Consider the following 21,403-nt stretch of genomic DNA (forward strand, 5'->3'; position numbering starts at 1 on the left):
ACTGCCTAGGCTCATCTTCAGCAAAACTAGTCTGTTAAAAGCTGAACACCTTCCAGGAAAGATAGATTGCACTTTCCCCTTCACTTGCCGTGCTGTGTGAGTGGAAGATGTCCTTACCACAGGGAATTTTTGCCCTTCAGCACCTCCCTCACTCACATGAAATCAAAGATTACGTACTACCGCGTGGCACCATAAACGAAAACAGCCCTGCCCTCGTGACGGTGTGTGCAAAGTCTTCCCTCCTCCTGTCCCCACATTGCACAAACTGAGCCATCCCCTTCCTGTCCAAACTGTGCCTGAGGTGAGTGAGGGCTCCAGGAGCTCAGGAGGGTGCAACACCACCACAGGTGGGAAGGTTTTGCAAAGCTTCCTAAGCATCAGTGAACTTTGGGTTTGCTGGTCTTCCGCTGGAATATTGTCCTACTCATGAACGGTCTTGGAGGACACCGTGCCGCCAGCTCACGCAAGCGGAGTTTGTTTTCTTCAGGGCTTGAATGGAGGAAAATGCAAATGGTTATTTTTAGAGTGAAATTTGGGGTTTGGTGCAGCTGGGTGAGGTCCGTTATTTGCTGTGGAAAGTAGAGTAAAAGCTTTAAATTCGCAACAGAAGCTGACTGCCAGCCCACACAGAGACCTGAATGAGGCCCAGGTGTGCTTGCTGCACGCTGGCCCAAGGGAAAAGCTGGAACAAAGTCCCCTTTTATTGTGGATTGAGCCTCTGTCCTGATGGGACACTTGTGGTTGGGTTCTTTTTCCCCCTTGGACTGAGATTGATGAGAGAGAGGCAGTTTTCTCTTGTTCGGACTTGGTTCTTTATTCTTCTTTTCTCTGCATTACATGCATACAAGGTACAAGGAGCTACGTGCACTAAGATACAGAAAGGTGTAAAATGGCTAACAAAGATCTTCAAGGTTTCTTATATGTCCATTTACCCAACTAACAAATGCCAAGTAAATTATTTTTCTTAGTGACCCAATGACCCAACACCTGCACGCTGCACTGCGGCATTCTTTATCCAATCACTTACTACTACCCAAAAACCGCTAGAAGAAAAAGATGAAGAAGGAAGAAGAAGGAAAAGGAGACAACGCCCTAATTCCGCCATCTTGCCTCTTATTTCTTAAACTAGCTTAAACCTTGAAGTTTAATTTTCTCACCCAGTGACTTAAGAAAACTTTCTAATTTACAAATTTGCACTCCTAGTTTTTCTGTTGAACTGTAACAATTGTTTTAATGGTGTTATATGAAATGCAGTGCTTTCTTGTATGTCAGAGCCAGGTATCAAAGGTAAGGGCACACACTCTGTGCCTCTGACTCCAACAAGCCTCTATGTACTGCTGTCTCCGGGGCTGTTTGTTGTAAGACACGGTAATGCAGGCAGAAACTGTGGCTATGTGAGTTTCCAACAGCAACCTGCTCCTCCAGAGTGAGGGACCAGGCCAGCCCGAAAGCCTGAAAGGTGTTCTGGGTACTGCAGAAGGCTGTCCTTGTGCAGGGTTGGCATTCAAAGGGGACCTTCACACCTTGTGATGCTGACAAAGGGCAGCTGGCAGCCTTCCACAAAACACTTCTTTTGTCCAGCTCTTTGAAATGCTCCAGCCAACAACAATTCCTGCTACTCACACCAGCCCTTTCCAAGCAGGAGGAGTTTTGTATAGGCAGCCTGACAGTTCTCTTAGGCAAGAGACCAAAATACTCAGCTGAGTGTTACCAACTCTCTGTCAGAAGCAGCATCCTCAGTCCCTTATCTCTTCTTGTCTCAGACATGGAGGAAATGGCAGGACATCACTGATCCTGGAAGGGAAAGCAGAAGGAGGAAAGGCAGTAGCCGTCCCTGGGGCCTTGGGAGCAGCGAGCGCCATCCAAAATTGGACCTCTGCTGGGTTGTGGAGATAAGAGTGACCAACTCAGCAATGCTCTGTGTGAGACCGGAGCCATCTGTGAATATGAGCATGGAAATATGACCTTGTAAAACAAAGAAAAAGGTGTCCTTGGATATTTGCCAAAGCTTGGGCAGGGTCTGAGCCACCTGATCTAGTGGAAGGTGTCCCTGCCCATGGCAGAGGGGCTGGATCTAGAGGGTCTTGAATGTGCCTTCCAACTCAAGCTTCCTCTCTGAGTCTGAATTACAAACCCATAATGACAAAGAGAACACAGCCAACTTGGGTCCCTCCACCACATTATTGGAGGTTTCTGTAGTCACTTGTTGGAGACTAGTTTGTATCTGGAGAGATTTTCATGGTCCTGCAGTTTTTATTTGTGACTTTCCCTGGTTCAGTGCCCCAAAAGATGCCAGGACAGGTTATTTGCACAATAACCAAGGACAGAGCTGGTTAAGCTGCCTGCGAATCTGATGGCAGAAGTGTATTCATGTTACTGCAGTGTTTCCCCTGTACAGGTGATATTTGGTTTTCATCCTGAACACGCAATGTTCATGTACAATGCTTATATATGCATAAATACTGGCTTTAAGTCCTTGTTCCCTCTTCACACGGGGATATGTAATCCGTCAGAAATTTAACAAGGAGCCATATTAGGTTTGGGCTTGATGGTATGGGTTGTTTAAAGTGTGCAATGAGTAACGGTGTCTCTAACAAACACCACTCCTGTTAATTCAGGTTTGTCCTTTCTCAACCCAATTGCATAGAAATCACTTATTTACAGCAGACACTAAGTGAAATTCCTTGATATAACTGAGAATTGTCAATTCAGGCTGATTAAAGGGGGAGTTTCCTGTTATTGAGAAAAGACAATCCAGATAACCTTTTTGCTGTACATCTTGGAGGAGGCTGTGCAGTTAAGAATGAAAAGACATTTCTTTTAAGAAGTATCTTGAAAGAGCTTTTTGTATTATCAGAAGCAGCTACACTGATATTGACCTCCACAATTAAAAATGCACAACCATTCATGTGTCTTAATCTGGCCACAATTCAGAGCTACAACTCCAAAATCTCATAAAATATGTTGCTATACTGTAAACAATGAAGGAGAGCAGGAATACCAACATTTCACATCAGTCTTTCGTGTTGGAAAGACCATTTAATTTATGCTCCCTTAGCTGTCAGCCTAAACTCTGCTGTGCAAACCTTAGGTCTATGCTGGACCTTATAAATTTCTTTAGCAACAACTTAGGTGCAAAGTTGGTATAAAACCCTTGAGGCATCACCCTGATTTAGGGTGACAGAACTTCACTGTTCCAGCACAGAATTTACTTTACTTGCTCCTGCAGGTCATTTGCACAGTGGAAGTGAAATCAGTGCTGTGCTATCTGGATGTGGTGGGACTTCACACCCATCCTGATAGACAACAGGGACATGTATTTGTTTCTATTATACCATTACATCTAAGTCTCTGCTTTGAGAGTGTTATAAATACACTAGAAAAAGATATATAAGGAAAGGTTTTTATTAATTATAGCAAGCTAGCAATAAGCAAAAGTCGGCGCTGGGTGGCAGGGAGGAGGAGAAACCTCTTCCCCACGGAGCTGCCGCGCTTCCCGCTTCCGTGTTTGTCCTTTTATTCGTTTCGGCCTCCTGGTGATATGGCTTTCTTCCGGCGTTTCTGAGCATGCGTCTCTGGTCATTAGATGATCCTTTTCTACTCTCTTGTGGTCGTAGAAGGGAGGCTTCAAGTCTTCCTCACTCCTGTTCCATTGACCTTTTCTCACTGTTTCTCTCCCCAAGTTTATCTTGTCCTAGTGTTCCAGGAATTTCTGCTAGGCTGTTATTAATTATGCCAGCTTTAGCAAGTTAGTGGCCTTCAACCCCTTTCTCAACTTTATATCTAAAGTACAATTTCGCAAAGCATTTTATCATATCTATATATTTAGGTGAACAAAAGAGTTTCTATCTATCACAAACCCCCCTTTTTCTATTTTTTACTTTTGTTCGCTGTCGGAGAAGGGAGACGCAGACACCAGGTGGTCGTCAAGCAAATCCCCTTTATTGATCATTACACTCGTGTTTAAATACATGATTTAATTAGCTCATACATATTGCAAAAGTATAGCTCATCATTGGTTATTCTGCTATCTATGTTACTGCAGTACATAGCTATGTGCCTCTGCATTCTTGCGGTTACCAGACCGTCCCTGGTTCTTCTTTCTCGTTCTGTCTACCACATTCTTGTTCTCCTCCCCATATCTCAAGGGCAATCCGTCCTTGAGACTGCCTCTGCACTAGTGGTGTTTTATCTCTAGCAAGTTTGTACAGTCATGGCCTTTCTCGCTTAACCATTCTGCCACAAAAGTCTCCACAGTTCACTGAATCTTTGTAGTTCTTTTTTACTTAATTCTAAATAATCTTCTGTTTCTTCTCCCTTTAAAGCTTTATATTTGGCATGTATTAACATAAAGTGTGCTGCTTCTAGTCTGTTTTTTACGATATTAATAATTTTATTGAGAATGCAAGGGCCTAAAGTAAGTATTAAAACTAGTAAAATTAAGGGCCCCATTATGGTGGATAATAAAGTAGTTAACCAGGGGGAATAATTAAACCAAGATTCATACCAGTTCTGTTGCATTTCTTGTTCTTTTTTTTTTTTTTTTTTTCCAGTCCTTCCTGTAATTTAGCCATGGTTTCTCTTACTATTCCACTTTTATTTACATATACACAACATTCTTCTTTAAGGGCAGCACAAAGGCCTCCTTGTCGTAAAAATAATCGATTTAATCCTTTTCTATTTTGTAAGGCCACTTCAGCCAGTGAGTCTAGGGAGTCTGTGAGATCTTTTATAGATTTATCAATTCTTCTTAAATCTTCATCTACTGAAATTCTAAGCTCTTTGAGCCCCTGGTGCTGATTTACTAAGGATGCTACACTTGTTCCTAATCCAGCTCCTCCTATGCCTAGCAATACAGCTACTGTTAGTACTGTGAGGGGTTCTCGCCTTACTAAATGATGTTCTGGGTTTTGATATTGTGTATACACATATTCTTTAGAATGATAAATAATTCTGGGAACTATTATGACCTGTATGCAGAATTCATAAGTTTCATTAAAGGTTGTTATAGAAACACATGGAGTTACTCTTAAAGTGTTACAAACTCATTTAGTATTAGGTGCTGGAATCAGCCACTGAGCTGGCTTGTGAGGGTCATTAATCAATATTTTTGTTTTGGCATAAGTAATTCTTATTTAGGGGCACATTTCTCACACATTTCCCTTTTACTTATCTGGGTTTTGTACTTTCCATCCCATGGAAATTGTCTCGCAGCTCTAATATTTACAGTAAAATTCTCCGGGATAATTACAATACCCTCTGCCTGGATTAGAAGTTGGGCACATGTATAGTACTTTATGACCAGGTGGGAAATAATTAATACCCTTCCACTTAATGAGAGAGTCTAGTGTAACTTGAAAGCTAGGGGCTCCAGAGGTAATTTGTGATTGAATAATAACCTGGTCTTCCCATCGAATTAAGGACTAATTAAAGGGTTCATGTGTCTTACCTGTACAAATGTTAAATGTGCTAATTAAATTATAAATATTACTGACCTTTTTAATGAGCATTGGCTTCCCTTGCTATAATAGAGGCTTTTCTTTTGTAAAATACTAATTTGGGCTTCTCATAAATTATTTTGCTGGGTTGTCTTTTTCCCATTCTTATGGCATTTCCAGGACCATGACCTTTTGGTCTCATGTATATTGGAGTGTTTCCCTCCACAGTTTATTACTCCTCTGCCTCTCCCGTCGTCGACCCGGTTGCCTCGGGCCACGGGGTGTACCATCTTCTCGGCAGCAAGAGTATTCTTCAGGAGGGAGATTACTCCTTTTTTTATTCTTTCTTTGTATATATTTTTCCCAATTTCTATGTTTTACTAAAGGGGTATCACACCTCAATTCCTGGAGCCTCCGTCTGCACAACCCAGCTACTATATTTACTACAAAAGGTGCAGGTTCGTTTGGATGGTAACAATAATACGAGGAATTGACTCCTTTTGAGTAAGTGGCCCACCACTTTGCTGATCCTTTTTCAAATTCCCCTGCCTGTGTTTTGGTTCTTAAGGCCCAATCAGTGAGTCTTCTCTGGGTAATGTAGCAAAATCTACACACCCCTCTCGGTGGGTAGCCTCTATGACAGTGGGTCCACCAATGTTCTTCACATACTATACATTTAAAAGAAACAAAAGGGTAACAATTCTGGCATACAGCACAACCTATTTTAACATTTCTATTATATATTTCTTCACTACTAGATGGGGGTATCTTATATTCTATATAAAAGCCTTTATGGAGTTTACTATTCATAAGTCTCTAAGCAAGATGTCTTTTTTTTTTTTTTTTTTTTTTTTATTTTTTTTTTTTTTTTTTTTTTCCCATAATATTTTAAGTCTCAGGTCCCTAGCCGGGCTAACCACTTTCCAGTTATTAGTTTGTTTTTTGTGGTTCCACAGGTCCCTTAATTCGACTTGCATGTGTCCATCCTTTCTCTGCGGTTCGGATTGCAGAATCAGTTGTTAGTAAGACTTGATACAGTCTTTCCCACTTCGGTGTTAGGGGATTCTCTTTCCAACTTCTTATCAACACCCAATCTCTGGGTTGTACCTGATGTAATATAAAATCTAATGGTGGTCTTTGAGCTAGCATTCCTTTTTCCTATAATGCCTTCTTATACTTCATTAATTTTATTAAGTACTTATTGATATATTGGTCACTCACATTTGGATGTGTTTGAACTTCTTCTATATTATAAGGCATTATCTATATATAATATAGATATATATAATATATATCTATATATATGTATGTATCTATATATAAGGGATTATCAAAGCATTTTCTTTTCGAGGTTTCTTTTTCTTTCCCTTCCCTTCCCCCAAATTCTCTGTCAACCTAAATATAAAAGCCTCGGGATTCACTACCCAGATCTCTGAATAAGCACTTTCCTCTGGGTTAAAGGGAATCTTTGTTCTTACCCATGAATTTAACTTTTGTTTAACCCAATCTTCAGTTGATCCAAATACAGGCTAAAATACATTCCTTGAAATTTCCTTTCGTCCCCATACTTCTACACAATAATGAATCATTTTTGCCTTATCCTTATTTTCTGTTCCGGGGAAATGCTCCCAATTCTCTAATATAAAACCCAACGGACTATCTCTAGGTACCGGTGGGAGTTTAATGGATACAGGGTGCTTGCTCTTCCCCTGTCCCATTCTTCCAGAGTGCCTTCAATCACACAGCCGCTTTCGCTTCCCCTGGTTTGTGGCCCACGCCCTCGCGGGCCAATGGGAACCGCACTACTTGAGGGTCCGCTCTCGCTTGGGGAATCTGGCTGCCAGTCCCCCTCTCACACACACACCACCCGCCACACTCTGGGACCCTGACCCCGACCGAACGGCTCTCGTAATACTCACGCGTCCTGTGTCTTCGTCTGGACACTGTGCACAGATTTTAAGGGGTCGACCGGTCTCCCTTTTGCTTATTGCTTAGATTTTTAGGTTCGTCGGTGCAACTGAGGCAGAAACCGGTCCTCCGGACCGCTAAATATTAAAGCGGGGGCGCCCACCGATGGTACCGAGAATCTGTCCTGCAGATTGCATCCGAGTCACGGCACCAAATTTGTTATAAACACACTAGAAAAAGATATATAAGGAAAGGTTTTTATTAATTATAGCAAGCTAGCAATAAGCAAAAGTCGGCGCCGGGCGGCAGGGAGGAGGAGGAGAAACCTCTTCCCCACGGAGCTGCCGCGCTTCCCGCTTCCGTGTTTGTCCTTTTATTCGTTTCGGCCTCCTGGTGATGTGGCTTTCTTCCGGCGTTTCTGAGCATGCATCTCTGGTCATTAGATGATCTTTTTCTGCCCTCTTGTGGTCGTAGAAGGGAGGCTTCAAGTCTTCCTCACTCCTGTTCCACTGACCTTTTCTCACTGTTTCTCTCCCCAAGTTTATCTTGTCCTAGTGTTCCAGGAATTTCTGCTAGGCTGTTATTAATTATGCCAGCTTTAGCAAGTTAGTGGCCTTCAACCCCTTTCTCAACTTTATATCTAAAGTACAATTTCGCAAAGCATTTTATCATATCTATATATTTAGGCGAACAAAAGAGTTTCTATCTATCACAGAGAGCAAAAGGAAAATGTTACTTTAAGAAGTCACCTTTGCCTGGATTTTTTGACATGAGGACAAACTGGTCTGCTGGCAGGAGCAACACTGTCCCTGTGGGTACACACCCCTGCAAAGGCTGAGCAGACTGCTGTCACAGGGGCTGTATCTGCAGGATGAAAACCCACCGTGCCATTAATTCGAGGCAAACTAAACACAAGTGATATAGCTCTTGATCCTCAGCAAGGACTTGTCATGGCAGAGATGTTATTGACAGAGTCAACTCTTGTTTACAAGTGTTGTTAAATTGTCAGACAAATCAACCACCCTTCCCTCTATTGTCCTTCTTGGTGTCTGGCTGTTAAGGAAAGGAAGAGTCCTTCAGGGTAAACAGAGACTTTCCAATGGGTAGAAATGGCCTCCTTTCTTTTGTTTCCCAGCAACAAGAGAGGGGCTTGTCTTCAATCTCTGTGTCAGCAGAGAAATTATGCTTGCCCATCATGCCTAGCATCTGAGCAACCTGGATTTTTATTGGTATAAAACCCAGAGTGACCTGACCTTCTGCAGGAATATGGAGATAAGAGTCAAAAGGGATTCTTGGAATGTTGTAGTAAGCAGATAGTGGTATTAAACATATATAGATAAAAAGGCATAAAAGCTCATAAGAGCATATAGAACTGATGCAAACCTAATTATAAACGAGTATTTTGTTGCAATAAACAATGAGGATTGCAGAAAAAAAGGAAAATAAGTTTCTGGTGGGAGGAATACTGGTTTTAAAGGGAGGACCAGCTCTTGAGGTTTGATTTGTTCCCTCTTTCAGATTACATGGAAGTCATGGTGTTCCAGAGTAGAATCTGGTGCCAAAAGTTTGAGAACAGATCACCAGAGTATTTTATCTGTATCTAGGAAGAAGCCCTGCAGAGTTACTCTTTGGCTTTGAAAGTAGAGGCCTTGATTTTACCTAGAATTTTGATCTCTTGTTTTTTTTGAGGAAAAAAAGAAAACAACAAACTACTTGAAGTCTGCACTGAGGTGAAGTGTATCACAGAGGGCTAAGAGCTCACCAAGGCAAGATACCCTCATGTAATTTAAACTGTTCTTTCCCTAGTAACAATATTTCCAATTACATATTGATTTAACATGCACCTGATTTAGCAAAGTCAGATTCTCTTTTCTTCTTCTGGCCATTCACATATCACTGAAAAAAGGTGAGGCTATGTTATTCTCAGCTAGATGTTAAATTCTTTCGAAGTTAAAACTGAATTCAAGTCAGGTTCATTGACACTGTAACTTCCATACTTCTAAAATCCAGTATCCTTTTATGTTTGTCTGGAGATTTGAGCCTGTTCCTTGTCAAGAAGAAAAGACTGCATATGGGACTAATCCTTTTTTTAATATGAAACAGATTTCAACAGAAAAGGGGAAAAAAAGGCCTTTGAACGTGTCTTTTCTTAAAAGAAAGGTGGCTGCTGCAGCAAATACTTATCAGGACAAAAAGGCATGGGATGTCATTTTTTATGTTATTGTGTGCATGAAATACTGTTATTAAGCTTCTGTTTTCAAGACCATAAAAATACACAGTACAATGTGAATCTTTATTTAATAATAGTGCAACTTCTGCTGGATTCTAAGAGCCCTGTTTAATTACTTTAATGTTTTGATCATTCCTGTGGATGTTCAAAAGCCATTAACCATAGCAGATACTTGGTCTTGAAGGAATACTTTTTACTAACTTTTTTCCTATCTTAAAACTCACTGGGTTTAGTTAGTATCAAGAGTTAGAAAGCTAAAGCATGTGGCAAAGGGCTATCTATTGTAGCAAACATGTATGTTTTCAGAAAATGTCATTTAACTAAAATCAGAATTTCCAAGGACTCTAACCTCTCCATCTCTCCCTTTCCCCTTCCCTTTCCCCTTCCCTTTCCCTTTCCCTTTCCCTTTCCCTTTCCCTTTCCCTTTCCCTTTCCCTTTCCCTTTCCCTTTCCCTTTCCCTTTCCCTTTCCCTTTCCCTTTCCCTTTCCCTTTCCCTTTCCCTTTCCCTTTCCCTTTCCCTTTCCCTTTCCCTTTCCCTTTCCCTTTCCCTTTCCCTTTCCCTTTCCCTTTCCCTTTCCCTTTCCCTTTCCCTTTCCCTTTCCCTTTCCCTTTCCTCTTTGTTTTTATCTTTCCCTTTCCTCTTTGTTTTTATCTTTTCCCTCCCCCTTTCCCATTCTCTCTTCACTCCTATTGTCTCTTACTTTCACAGGTAGAGTTTTTTATAATCTCTCCCCTTCAAGGTGATTTACCACCTCTTCATCAACTCTGCCAGATACTGTTTGAAGGTGTTGTCTCTGTTTTCTGAGAGGCCTCCAGCTCTACACCATCCTTCCCCTGCAGATACTCTTGCTTGGTGGCAGAGGCTGTCACAGCACTGCCAACAACTGCGAAGCCGGAGCTGCAGAATTTTTCATTGCTGGCCTGAAAGTGCTACCCCTGGAGTGGAAATAGCAGTAGGAGCTCATGCTCTGCCTCCCTGTGCTGACAAATCCCTGGAATCTCTCCTGCTGTGCTCTGTGGCAGCTCTACCACAGGAGACAGAGGATGTGATAAATCCTCAGGGAACCTTGGGCTTGGCTCTGGGCAGCAGGACCTTCCCTGGGCCAATGGTCGATTCTGCAGACAGGTATCGCCATGCTTCTCAAAACACTCCTTGCTTTTTGGGGGAAATCTCTTCAGCTTTAGTCATTTAAGATTCTGAAAGAGGCCAAAGACTCAACTCTCTTTTCCTGATAAAGCAGAAGATGGGCAGTTCTTCAGCCCATGGAATTAAAAATAAATCCTTTTGACCTAAGTAGCCTCCAAGCACATATTTTGTGAGGGAATTTCTTTTCCACACATGGTGCACTTTCATTTTTCACTGCTAACAAAATCCCAGTGTTTGATGCAAACAGCCCTAGGATATGTTCCTGAATAACTCATAAAAGAGCTCAGAATCAGCCTATTGAGAAAAGCGAAGTGTTTTCTAATATAACATATTAGTTTGAGTTTTGAATGTTTTGCATTTGCAACTGAGGCCCTGTAAGCAATTCTAATTGTTGTCACTAGGTGAGGTACTTATGTACAAAAAATTAAGTTTTCCATGGCATTTCCTAATGGACAATGGTCATAAAAACGGATGGTTGGTTGGAGAGTGTATTATTATGATGTGGTATGTTCAAGGGATCACACACACACACACACACACAGAGTACAACATCTCTTCTTTATACTTTTCTTTTATAAATAGTTCTAAGAATTTATAATTTTAGCATAAAAGGCCAAAGATTCGATGGTAAACACCTGTCTATCCTCCTGCACCTCCATTCTGGCCATCCAGGGCCATAGGGTGCTACTGTAAAAGATATTTTTCAGTCAACAGTAGCAGACACAGGCTCCAAGGCACCAACCTGCCCTCTTTGTGTGTCATCAGCAATAGAAATTAGTTTCTTCCAGTTCCCAAATGTCAAAAATTATTTTAATTTTGCATGCAAAATATGATGACTCTTGCTGATAGTAACATTTCACAGGGCCAAAGATGATTAAGATTTCTGAGGTTTTACAAAACAGAGGTGCAAATGTCAGAGAAAGCATAGTAAGGATGAAGATTTAACCACCCTGAAAAAACCCTCTCTTGCTGAAGTATCCATAGAATCACAGCTTAATCCAGAGTCCACTGATACCACCTTACCATGACAATGAGCCATCCTGGAAATGCAGAGCATGTCAGCCCCAATTCTGGTTGTATTACACATTTATATGCATAACTGTGGAGACGTTTATATGCATAACTGTCTCCAAAATCTGCAGCAGCACAAGAAAAGGTCACAGCAAAGACCATTCTGAAGATGTCTTGGGGGATACTCCACAGCTGTTCCAAGTGCACGGGAAAAGCAGGTTCTCCCAGCACCGCAGGTTGACGAGTCCCACATCCCCTCATCCTCATGCTGTCACTGTCCTGGATCTTTTGTGCCCTAAGCCCAAGAAATGCGACACTTTGGTGCTACCAGTGACATGATTTCTGCTTTGGCCAGACACTGCAGTGTCTCCAGACTCCCCTGGGCTCTGTCCAGCCCCAGCCACTCCAGCCCTGGGGCTGCTCTCTCACAAGCAGGAGAGCACAGGCTGCTTTGGTGCAGCTTCTCTTGAGCTCACATTGCCAGGAGTTGTTTTGTGTGGGGTGAAACCCCACAGCTTCAGTAGACTGGAGAGGAGTGCAGGGACAGCCCAGGGACAGAGACCAGCCAGGGCACAGGTCACTGCAGGGTCCCCCAGCTTCATCAGGTTTGGAGACAACAGAAAACCCAGAAAAACTGCAGAACTGGGAACCAAGGGGATAAAAAGGAGCTTGTGGGCAGATTTTGGGGAGGAAAGCTATGAAAACAAACTTGGGTGGACCCAAAGCCAGGTAGGAAGGGGTTACCAACATTAGTGTGTTCCTCCTCCCAAGGAAGAGGAGGAAACCCCCACCAATACCATCACAAACCTGCCAGCAAGAGACTCAGGACACTCATGGCTCCCTGTGAGCCCCAGGCTGCAGCTGCAAGCTGTGGGACCTGAGAAAGCGTTTGAAGGGCCAGGACAGAGCAGAGAGGTGCTGAGGGTGTGTCTTTGTTTGAGAGACAAGTGTCTGCTAGGTGCAGGAGCCTCCCTTGGAATAAAAAACGTAAACTCCGTCACTCCAAATTATTATAATTTTGAAATTAAAGGGCTCTCAGGCAGAAATTTGGGGATAGGAATAACAGTTCTTTACTAGTATGTATAACAAGGCAAACAAACAACAACAACTACAGCGTTAACAACAAAATAGAACCAGGGAAACTGTGACAGCCTTCTCAGCTGAGACAGGAAAGGATTGAGGAGAGGCTTTGCTTCACAAACTCCTTGCAGGCACTCCATCCCAGTGCCCCTGCAGGACTTGGAAGAACACCCAGAAGGAACAGCAGGAATGAGTAGAAATCTTGGGCTGGTGGATGAGGTGTATCACTATCTCCACGGTGGTGGTGGGTATGGCAGCATGTCCCAGCAGGACAGGGAGTGTGGGGCCCACAGAAGAAGAAAGAGAAAAAAGACAAGCAGAAGCAGAAGCAGAAGCAGAACAAGAAGAACTAGATGAAGAAGAACTAGATAAGAAGAAGAGCAAGAAGAAGCAGAACAAGAAGATTAAGTATGAGAAGAACAAGAAAAACAAAAATAAGGAGAAGAAGAAGAACAAGAAGAAAAAGAACAAGAAGATAAGAAAAGGAGGAGAAGAAGGAGACGAAGGAGATGAAGATGAAGACCAAGAAAAAGAACAAAAAGAACAACAAGAAAAAGAACAAGAACAAGAACAACAACACAAACATGAAGAACAACAAGAACAAGAAGAAGAACAAGAAGAACAAAAGAAGAAGAATAAGAAGAAAACAAGAAGAAAAAGAACAACAAGAAGAACAAGAAGAACAAGAACAAGAAGAACAAGAAGAACAAGAAGAACAAGATGTAGAAGAAGAAGAAGAAGAAGAAGAAGAAGAAGAAGAAGAAGAAGAAGAAGAAGAAGGTGAATGAGAAGAAGCAGAAGAGTAAATAGAGCAAGAAGAAGAAGAAGAAAACAAGAAGAACAAGAAGAACAAGAAGAAGAAGAATAGGAACTAGAAGATGAAGATGATGAAGATGAATGAGAAGCAGAAAAGCAAAAAGAGCAAGAAGAAGAAGAAGAACAAGAACAAGAAGAAGAACAAGAAGAAGAAAAAGAAGAAGAAAAAGAACAACAACAGAGAACAATAAGAACCAGGAGAACACGAAAACAAGAACAAGAAGAACAAGAGCACCAGCTCTGTGTTGAAGCCCTGAAGCCAAAGAAGTAAGCCAGCTTGCAGTTGTACCCCCCTATCTTTTTACCTGTCCCCCTTCCCCCCTTGGCCTGGCCAAACTCTTTTCTAGTACCCAGTAAGTACCAGCAGTCAGGTTTCCCATTGCTAACTGGGAAAATTCTATAGGTGAGATGGAACAAATGGAAGGACACCTAACCCCCAACAGGGTGTTTCTGTACTGAGTTCTCACTGCACTACTGTGGCTCTACAGCATGTATTCAACTCCCAATTGTGTGACTGGCACAAATACTCCAGGGGGAACACCATCACTGTGTGTCATTACAGTTCCTGCATATACTCATAGCCCAAATGCATGACATTTTATCAGGCACTTCCTTTTTCTTTTTGATATTAATGGATTTAAAGGGTTTTATGGAGTTTTTTTATTTAGACATTTTATAATAAACATACTGAAGTAAGAGGTTGGCACTAAATTTTGACGCAATACCATAATTTTAGAATGCATTCCCAAATGAAGTTAATTAATATAGATTATTTTCTACTCTCATTTTGTGCTGAAATTTGACTTGCACTCCATTTACTGCAAAATAAGAAATTTTCCAAGCATTCTTAACATTTATCACCATTTACCAATCTTTGTCTTTTAACCTAATCTCTTTGAGACCAAAATATATAATCCTTCTGAACCAAAACCAGTAATTTAATTTTCTGCATTTTAAATCACATCACATCTAAATTCCAAATAAAACACGTCTGAGCTTCGTGCATCTTCTTCTGACTGCACCCTCACCTCCAGGAACCTGACCTATGCAAAGGCATCCTGTAAACATCATTTAGTACACCATCATGGCTGGTTTGTGGAGTTGCAGGCTGGTGGGAGGAGCATAACACTTGTACACACATCATTGTCAACTGTTCATGGCAACCTCAAACTCAAGCTTAACATTTCCTTGTCCCAGTAGTTGAGCAGCAATATTAATTTGGCTGCCACAAATCTAGAAATTGTTTAAACCAACATAGAATGTGTAATTATCAAATAAGCACCCGTATCATTATTCAGGTGATTATAAACAGAAAATTATGTCCTATAGGAACTGGAAATGTGTAGGCTGTGCAGTGGAGAACACTGGATATTCAGATGGCAGAGGCACTAGAAATATGCAAAAAGTGCTGCTTTCAGTCTTATGTATCTCCATGTTACCTCAAATTTATGGACAAGAAGCACTTTCCTCCTATTTACAGCACAGCTGAGTGTGCAACCTTTCATACAATGCAAGAACATGACTCTGTCAAGGGAATATTTGAATGGTTCACAAATCTGAAGAACAAATTGGCCAAATTTTCCTTTATCTCTTTCATCTCAATATTATTACTCTTTTGTAAGAAGACTGGCATTTTCTCTCCCTTCTCAGTAACCAGGCTCTTTTCTCTATTCATATCCATGGAATGGCTCCTCACATTCAGAAATTGCCTAATCTAAACCACTACGCAGAGGAATCCTGTTTGAGAGTGTGGGGAGATGGGTTTGGGAAGTAGAAGTTAATTAATTTTTCTCCATGGGGCAGCTTCTGTTCCTAACAGCAGCCAAGCTTCTCTCCAACCTGATGCCTCTGATGATTGCAGCAAAACAATTTATAGCAGACAGAAGACACTGATACTTCTAGGGACATGGCTTTCTCCAGTGCCAGTTATGAGTGGGAGTCAGAATAAAAACTCCATAAATCACAACTCAACTGGAAGATTGCCTTCTTTATCTCTCTGCCAATAAGCTCTACAATCACTTCTGAAGTGTCAGTTGTTTGTTAAGGATGGGAAGTTCTTTTTAATGACTGTTTCTTAATGTGGTTTGGAATTGGATAAAGGTCTCCTTCATTCACAAACTCCAGACCAAACTGCCATTGGAATGTGGCCCACTGGGCAGTTTTTGCCCAGCTATGGTACTTTTAGATAAGAAATCAAGGGCAATGGTATTTGCAGTCAAAACCCAATAAAGCATGGGACAGCCAAAACATCCTGTGGAGATACAGGCCTCCAGCTGTTACTAGAAATCAATAGAGTTCCTGTCAAGGAACTGTAGGTGCATCACTAAGTGCAATCTCTTTGACTGTCTTGCTCAACTGAAAAAGCAGAAAGATCAGCAAGGGTGCTCCCAAAGGCTGGTCACATTTTTATTTTGCTGCTCTGGCTTATGTTTGCAACTGAATGTGTGTCTGCAGTTGAAGTGATGAGAGAAAAGAAAAAAGAAAAAAAAAAAAAGAGGAAAGAAAGAAGAGGCTCATGGCAGGGCCATGACATTCCACAAGAGGAATCACTGGTGTACATTTCATGGACCCCCTCTCAATCCTATTAACGTATGGTAGTCTTGGTTTAAAATAGGCATGTATGAAACAACTTTGAGAGGAAGAAACTAAAATGGCTTGTGGATGTTTTTTTACAAATGACGAAAACTACCCTAAAGATGTTGTTTTATGATATTTTAGTACACTACATAAAAATTAACAGCTGCAATAAAAAGTGTTTTGGTATAATACAAATTAGAAACACAGAAATGTGAAGATATGAATGCACATTTTCTAAAAATGTGAAATTATGGACAAAAAAATCACGTACAATAAACTACAACAAAAGGTAGGTACAACTGTACTTTAATTAGCTCTTTCTACATTGTTGGAGTTTTTCCCATTTGAAGAGAAGGTATGATATTGGTTATGAAAATGGACATGACCAGGACTCCAATAATTAAATTCCCTGATTTCTCCTGGTGCTGGATGAGACATCCTGGCTGGAAGATCTGACTGAAGGCAAAGAACTGGTTCTGTGTGGTCAGAAATGGAAGGATGTGTTGACTGAAGACCCAGTACCAGTTCTGTTCTCTGTAAAACTGGAGGGCATGTTGACTGAAGACACGGTAAAAGTTCTATTTTGTGTCATGCGTGAGGATGCATCCATTGATGACCCAGTATCGGTTGTGGTTGGTATTAGGTTGATGAATGTATCCAGTGATGACCCAATGCCTCTTCTGCTGGGTGTCACATTGGATGTGTTGGCTGAAGACACACGGTAAGGTCTGCTGGGTATCACATGGGAGGATATGTCCATTGATGACCCAACACCTGTACTGCCTGGTGTCACACTGGAGGGTATGTTGGTTTCAGACAAACTGTAGATTCTGCTAGGTACCACACAGTGGGGTATGTTGGTTTCAGAGATGCTATAAATTCTGTAGGGTGTCACACTAGAGGTTGTGTCGGATTCAGACACCACGTACGTTCGTTGTCTAGGTGCTCCCCAGTGTGCTGGAATTATAATGAAGAATAAAAAACATATCAGGAGAGAATCTACTTTCATTGGAAACACCTCACACAAAGGTACCTATGTGAAGTACTTATAAGTGATTGCTTCTTGTTTTAAGTGCTTATTTGAAACACACGGCACCTGGAGAGAAATGTTAATCTTTAATAAAGAATTGACATAAGCACATATATGCCACTTTAGGAAGGTTTGGAAAACAATAACACTTTATGCAAATTGAAACAAATACTTACAGACATCTTTTACCCCCCCTCATCTTTAGAATTGTTTGAGTGTGTTTTTTTCATCAAGCAAAGAAACTTATTCTAGCCTCCCTGACAGAAATTTTAATTCCTGTGCTAGCTTTCACCATGCCCTTTCTCCTCTGACAAAAGCCGCAGAAGATTTCCATTAGCACCTGTTGTATTACTCCATTATATAAATACTGCTGTATTTGCCTACAGAATCCGTACAGCATGAAGGGAAATGCTGGCTGGGAATCCACATCCATGAGACTTTAACTGCACTGAAATCAGACTCACCAGCTGGAGCAGGACCACGAGGTGTACTGGTTCCATGGGGTAAGAATGGAAGCTTAAAAGAATCTGTTCAGAGAAGGTAAATTTACTTCAGAGACGGTAAGTTTTAAGAACAAGGACATGCAGAGAACTGAAACGGATCTGGTTGCAAGGAAAGGCTGTGTCACTTCAAGACACAGTGTAGGTTCTGTAGGGTGACGCACCAGAGGTTGTGTCCATTCCAGACACAGTGTAGGTTCTGTAGGGTGTCACACCAGAGGTTGTGTCTGTTCCAGACATAGTGTAGGTTCTGTAGGGTGTCACACCAGAGGTTGTGTCCGTTCCTGACACAGTGTAGCTTCTGTAGGGTGATGCACCAGAGGTTGTGTCCGTTCCAGACACAGTGTAGGTTCTGCAGGGTGACGCACCAGAGGTTGTGTCCGTTCCAGACACAGTGTAGGTTCTGTAGGGTGTCACACCAGAGGTTGTGTCGGATTCAGACACCACGTACGTTCGTTGTCTAGGTGCTCCCCAGTGTGCTGGAATTATAATGAAGAATAAAAAACATATCAGGAGACAATCTACTTTCATTGGAAACACCTCACACAAAGGTATCTATATGAAGTACTTATAAGTGATTGCTTCTTGTTTTAAATGCTTATTTGAAACACACGGCACCTGGAGAGAAATGTTAATCTTTAATAAAGAATTGACATAAGCACATATATGCCACTTTAGGAAGGTTTGGAAAACAATAACACTTTATGCAAAGTGAAACAAATACTTACAGACATCTTTTACCCCCCCCTCATCTTTAGAATTGTTTGAGTGTGTTTTTTTCATCAAGCAAAGAAACTTATTCTAGCCTCCCTGACAAAAATTTTAATTCCTGTGCTAGCTTTCACCATGCCCTTTCTCCACTGACAAAAGTCGCAGAAGATTTCCGTTAGCACCTGTTGTATTACTCCATTATATAAATACTGCTGTATTTGCCTACAGAATCCATACAGCATGAAGGAAATGCAGGGTTGGAAATCCACATCCATGAGACTTTAACTGCACTGAAATCAGACTCACCAGCTGGAGCAGGACCAAGAGGTGTACTGGTTCCATGGGGTAAGAATGGAAGCTTAAAAGAATCTGTTCAGAGAAGGTAAATTTACTTCAGAGACGGTAAGTTTTAAGAACAAGGACATGCAGAGAACTGAAACGGATCTGGTTGCAAGGAAAGGCTGTGTCACTTCAAGACACAGTGTAGGTTCTGTAGGGTGACGCACCAGAGGTTGTGTCCGTTCCAGACACAGTGTAGGTTCTGTAGGATGTCACACCAGAGGTTGTGTCCGTTCCAGACACAGTGTAGGTTCTGTAGGGTGTCACACCAGAGGTTGTGTCCGTTCCAGACATAGTGTAGGTTCTGTAGGGTGTCACACCAGAGGTTGTGTCGGATTCAGACACCACGTACGTTCGTTGTCTAGGTGCTCCCCAGTGTGCTGGAATTATAATGAAGAATAAAAAACATCAGGAGAGAATCTACTTTCAGTGGAAACACCTCTCACAAAGGTACCTATGTGAAGTACTTATAAGTGATTGCTTCCTGTTTTAAGTGCTTATTTGAAACACACGGCACCTGGAGAGAAATGTTAATCTTTAATAAAGATTTGACATAAGCACATATATGCCACTTTAGGAAGGTTTGGAAAACAATAACACTTTATGCAAAGTGAAACAAATACTTACAGACATCTTTTACCCCCCCTCATCTTTAGAATTGTTTGAGTGTGTTTTTTTCATCAAGCAAAGAAACTTATTCTAGCCTCCCTGACAGAAATTTTAATTCCTGTGCTAGCTTTCACCATGCCCTTTCTCCTCTGACAAAAGCCGCAGAAGATTTCCGTTAGCACCTGTTGTATTACTCCATTATATAAATACTGCTGTATTTGCCTACAGAATCCGTACAGCATGAAGGGAAATGCTGGCTGGGAATCCACATCCATGAGACTTTAACTGCACTGAAATCAGACTCACCAGCTGGAGCAGGACCACGAGGTGTACTGGTTCCATGGGGTAAGAATGGAAGCTTAAAAGAATCTGTTCAGAGAAGGTAAATTTACTTCAGAGACGGTAAGTTTTAAGAACAAGGACATGCAGAGAACTGAAACGGATCTGGTTGCAAGGAAAGACTGTGTCCGTTCCAGACACAGTGTAGGTTCTGTAGGGTGACGCACCAGAGGTTGTGTCCGTTCCAGACACAGTGTAGGTTCTGTAGGGTGTCACACCAGAGGTTGTGTCCATTCCAGACATAGTGTAGGTTCTGTAGGGTGTCACACCAGAGGTTGTGTCCGTTCCAGACACAGTGTAGGTTCTGTAGGGTGTCACACCAGAGGTTGTGTCGGATTCAGACACCACGTACGTTCGTTGTCTAGGTGCTCCCCAGTGTGCTGGAATTATAATGAAGAATAAAAAACATATCAGGAGACAATCTACTTTCATTAGAAACACCTCACACAAAGGTATCTATGTGAAGTACTTATAAGTGATTGCTTCTTGTTTTAAATGCTTATTTGAAACACAGGGCACCTGGAGAGAAATGTTAATCTTTAATAAAGAATTGACATAAGCACATATATGCCACTTTAGGAAGGTTTGGAAAACAATAACACTTTATGCAAAGTTAAACAAATACTTACAGACATCTTTTACCCCCCCTCATCTTTAGAATTGTTTGAGTGTGTTTTTTTCATCAAGCAAAGAAACTTATTCTAGCCTCCCTGACAGAAATATTAATTCCTGTGCTAGCTTTCACCATGCCCTTTCTCCACTGACAAAAGCCGCAGAAGATTTCCGTTAGCACCTGTTGTATTACTCCATTATATAAATACTGCTGTATTTGCCTACAGAATCTGTACAGCATGAAGGGAAATGCTGGCTGGGAATCCACATCCATGAGACTTTAACTGCACTGAAATCAGACTCACCAGATGGAGCAGGACCAAGAGGTGTACTGGTTCCATGGGGTAAGAATGGAATCTTAAAAGAATCTGTTCAGAGAAGGTAAATTTACTTCAGAGACGGTAAGTTTTAAGAACAAGGACATGCAGAGAACTGAAACGGATCTGGTTGCAAGGAAAGGCTGTGTCACTTCAAGACACAGTGTAGGTTCTGTAGGGTGACGCACCAGAGGTTGTGTCCGTTCCAGACACAGTGTAGGTTCTGTAGGGTGTCACACCAGAGGTTGTGTCCATTCCAGACATAGTGTAGGTTCTGTAGGGTGACGCACCAGAGGTTGTGTCCGTTCCAGACACAGTGTAGGTTTCGCAGGGTGACGCACCAGAGGTTGTGTCCGTTCCAGACACAGTGTAGGTTCTGTAGGGTGTCACACCAGAGGTTGTGTCGGATTCAGACACCACGTACGTTCGTTGTCTAGGTGCTCCCCAGTGTGCTGGAATTATAATGAAGAATAAAAAACATATCAGGAGACAATCTACTTTCATTGGAAACACCTCTCACAAAGGTACCTATGTGAAGTACTTATAAGTGATTGCTTCTTGTTTTAAGTGGTTATTTGAAACACACAGCACCTGGAGAGAAATGTTAATCTTTAATAAAGAATTGACATAAGCACATATATGCCACTTTAGGAAGGTTTGGAAAACAATAACACTTTATGCAAAGTGAAACAAATACTTACAGACATCCTTTACCCCCCCTCATCTTTAGAATTGTTT

The 21,403-nt window shown here is 41.6% G+C and overlaps 1 protein-coding gene across 1 annotated transcript in view; it reads right to left on the bottom strand.

Moving 5' to 3' along the window:
- Nucleotides 1-16,497: 16,497 nt before the first annotated feature.
- LOC111944026 (uncharacterized) overlaps nt 16,498-21,403 on the bottom strand; it is a 58,980-nt gene continuing 54,074 nt past the window's right edge. Inside the window, exons 45-53 of the mRNA XM_086868710.1 lie at nt 20,854-21,117; nt 20,654-20,716; nt 19,850-20,116; nt 19,704-19,766; nt 18,956-19,168; nt 18,756-18,818; nt 17,903-18,217; nt 17,703-17,765; nt 16,498-17,165 (exon numbers count right to left, since the gene is read on the bottom strand). Of these exons, the coding sequence (XP_086724836.1) occupies nt 16,693-17,165; nt 17,703-17,765; nt 17,903-18,217; nt 18,756-18,818; nt 18,956-19,168; nt 19,704-19,766; nt 19,850-20,116; nt 20,654-20,716; nt 20,854-21,117 (1,784 nt within the window). The 3' untranslated portion in view covers nt 16,498-16,692. The remainder of the gene's footprint in view (nt 17,166-17,702; nt 17,766-17,902; nt 18,218-18,755; nt 18,819-18,955; nt 19,169-19,703; nt 19,767-19,849; nt 20,117-20,653; nt 20,717-20,853; nt 21,118-21,403) is intronic.

Source organism: Cyanistes caeruleus, chromosome Z, assembly GCF_971803275.1.
Source record: "Cyanistes caeruleus chromosome Z, bCyaCae1.hap1.1, whole genome shotgun sequence".
Lineage (NCBI taxonomy): Eukaryota > Metazoa > Chordata > Aves > Passeriformes > Paridae > Cyanistes > Cyanistes caeruleus.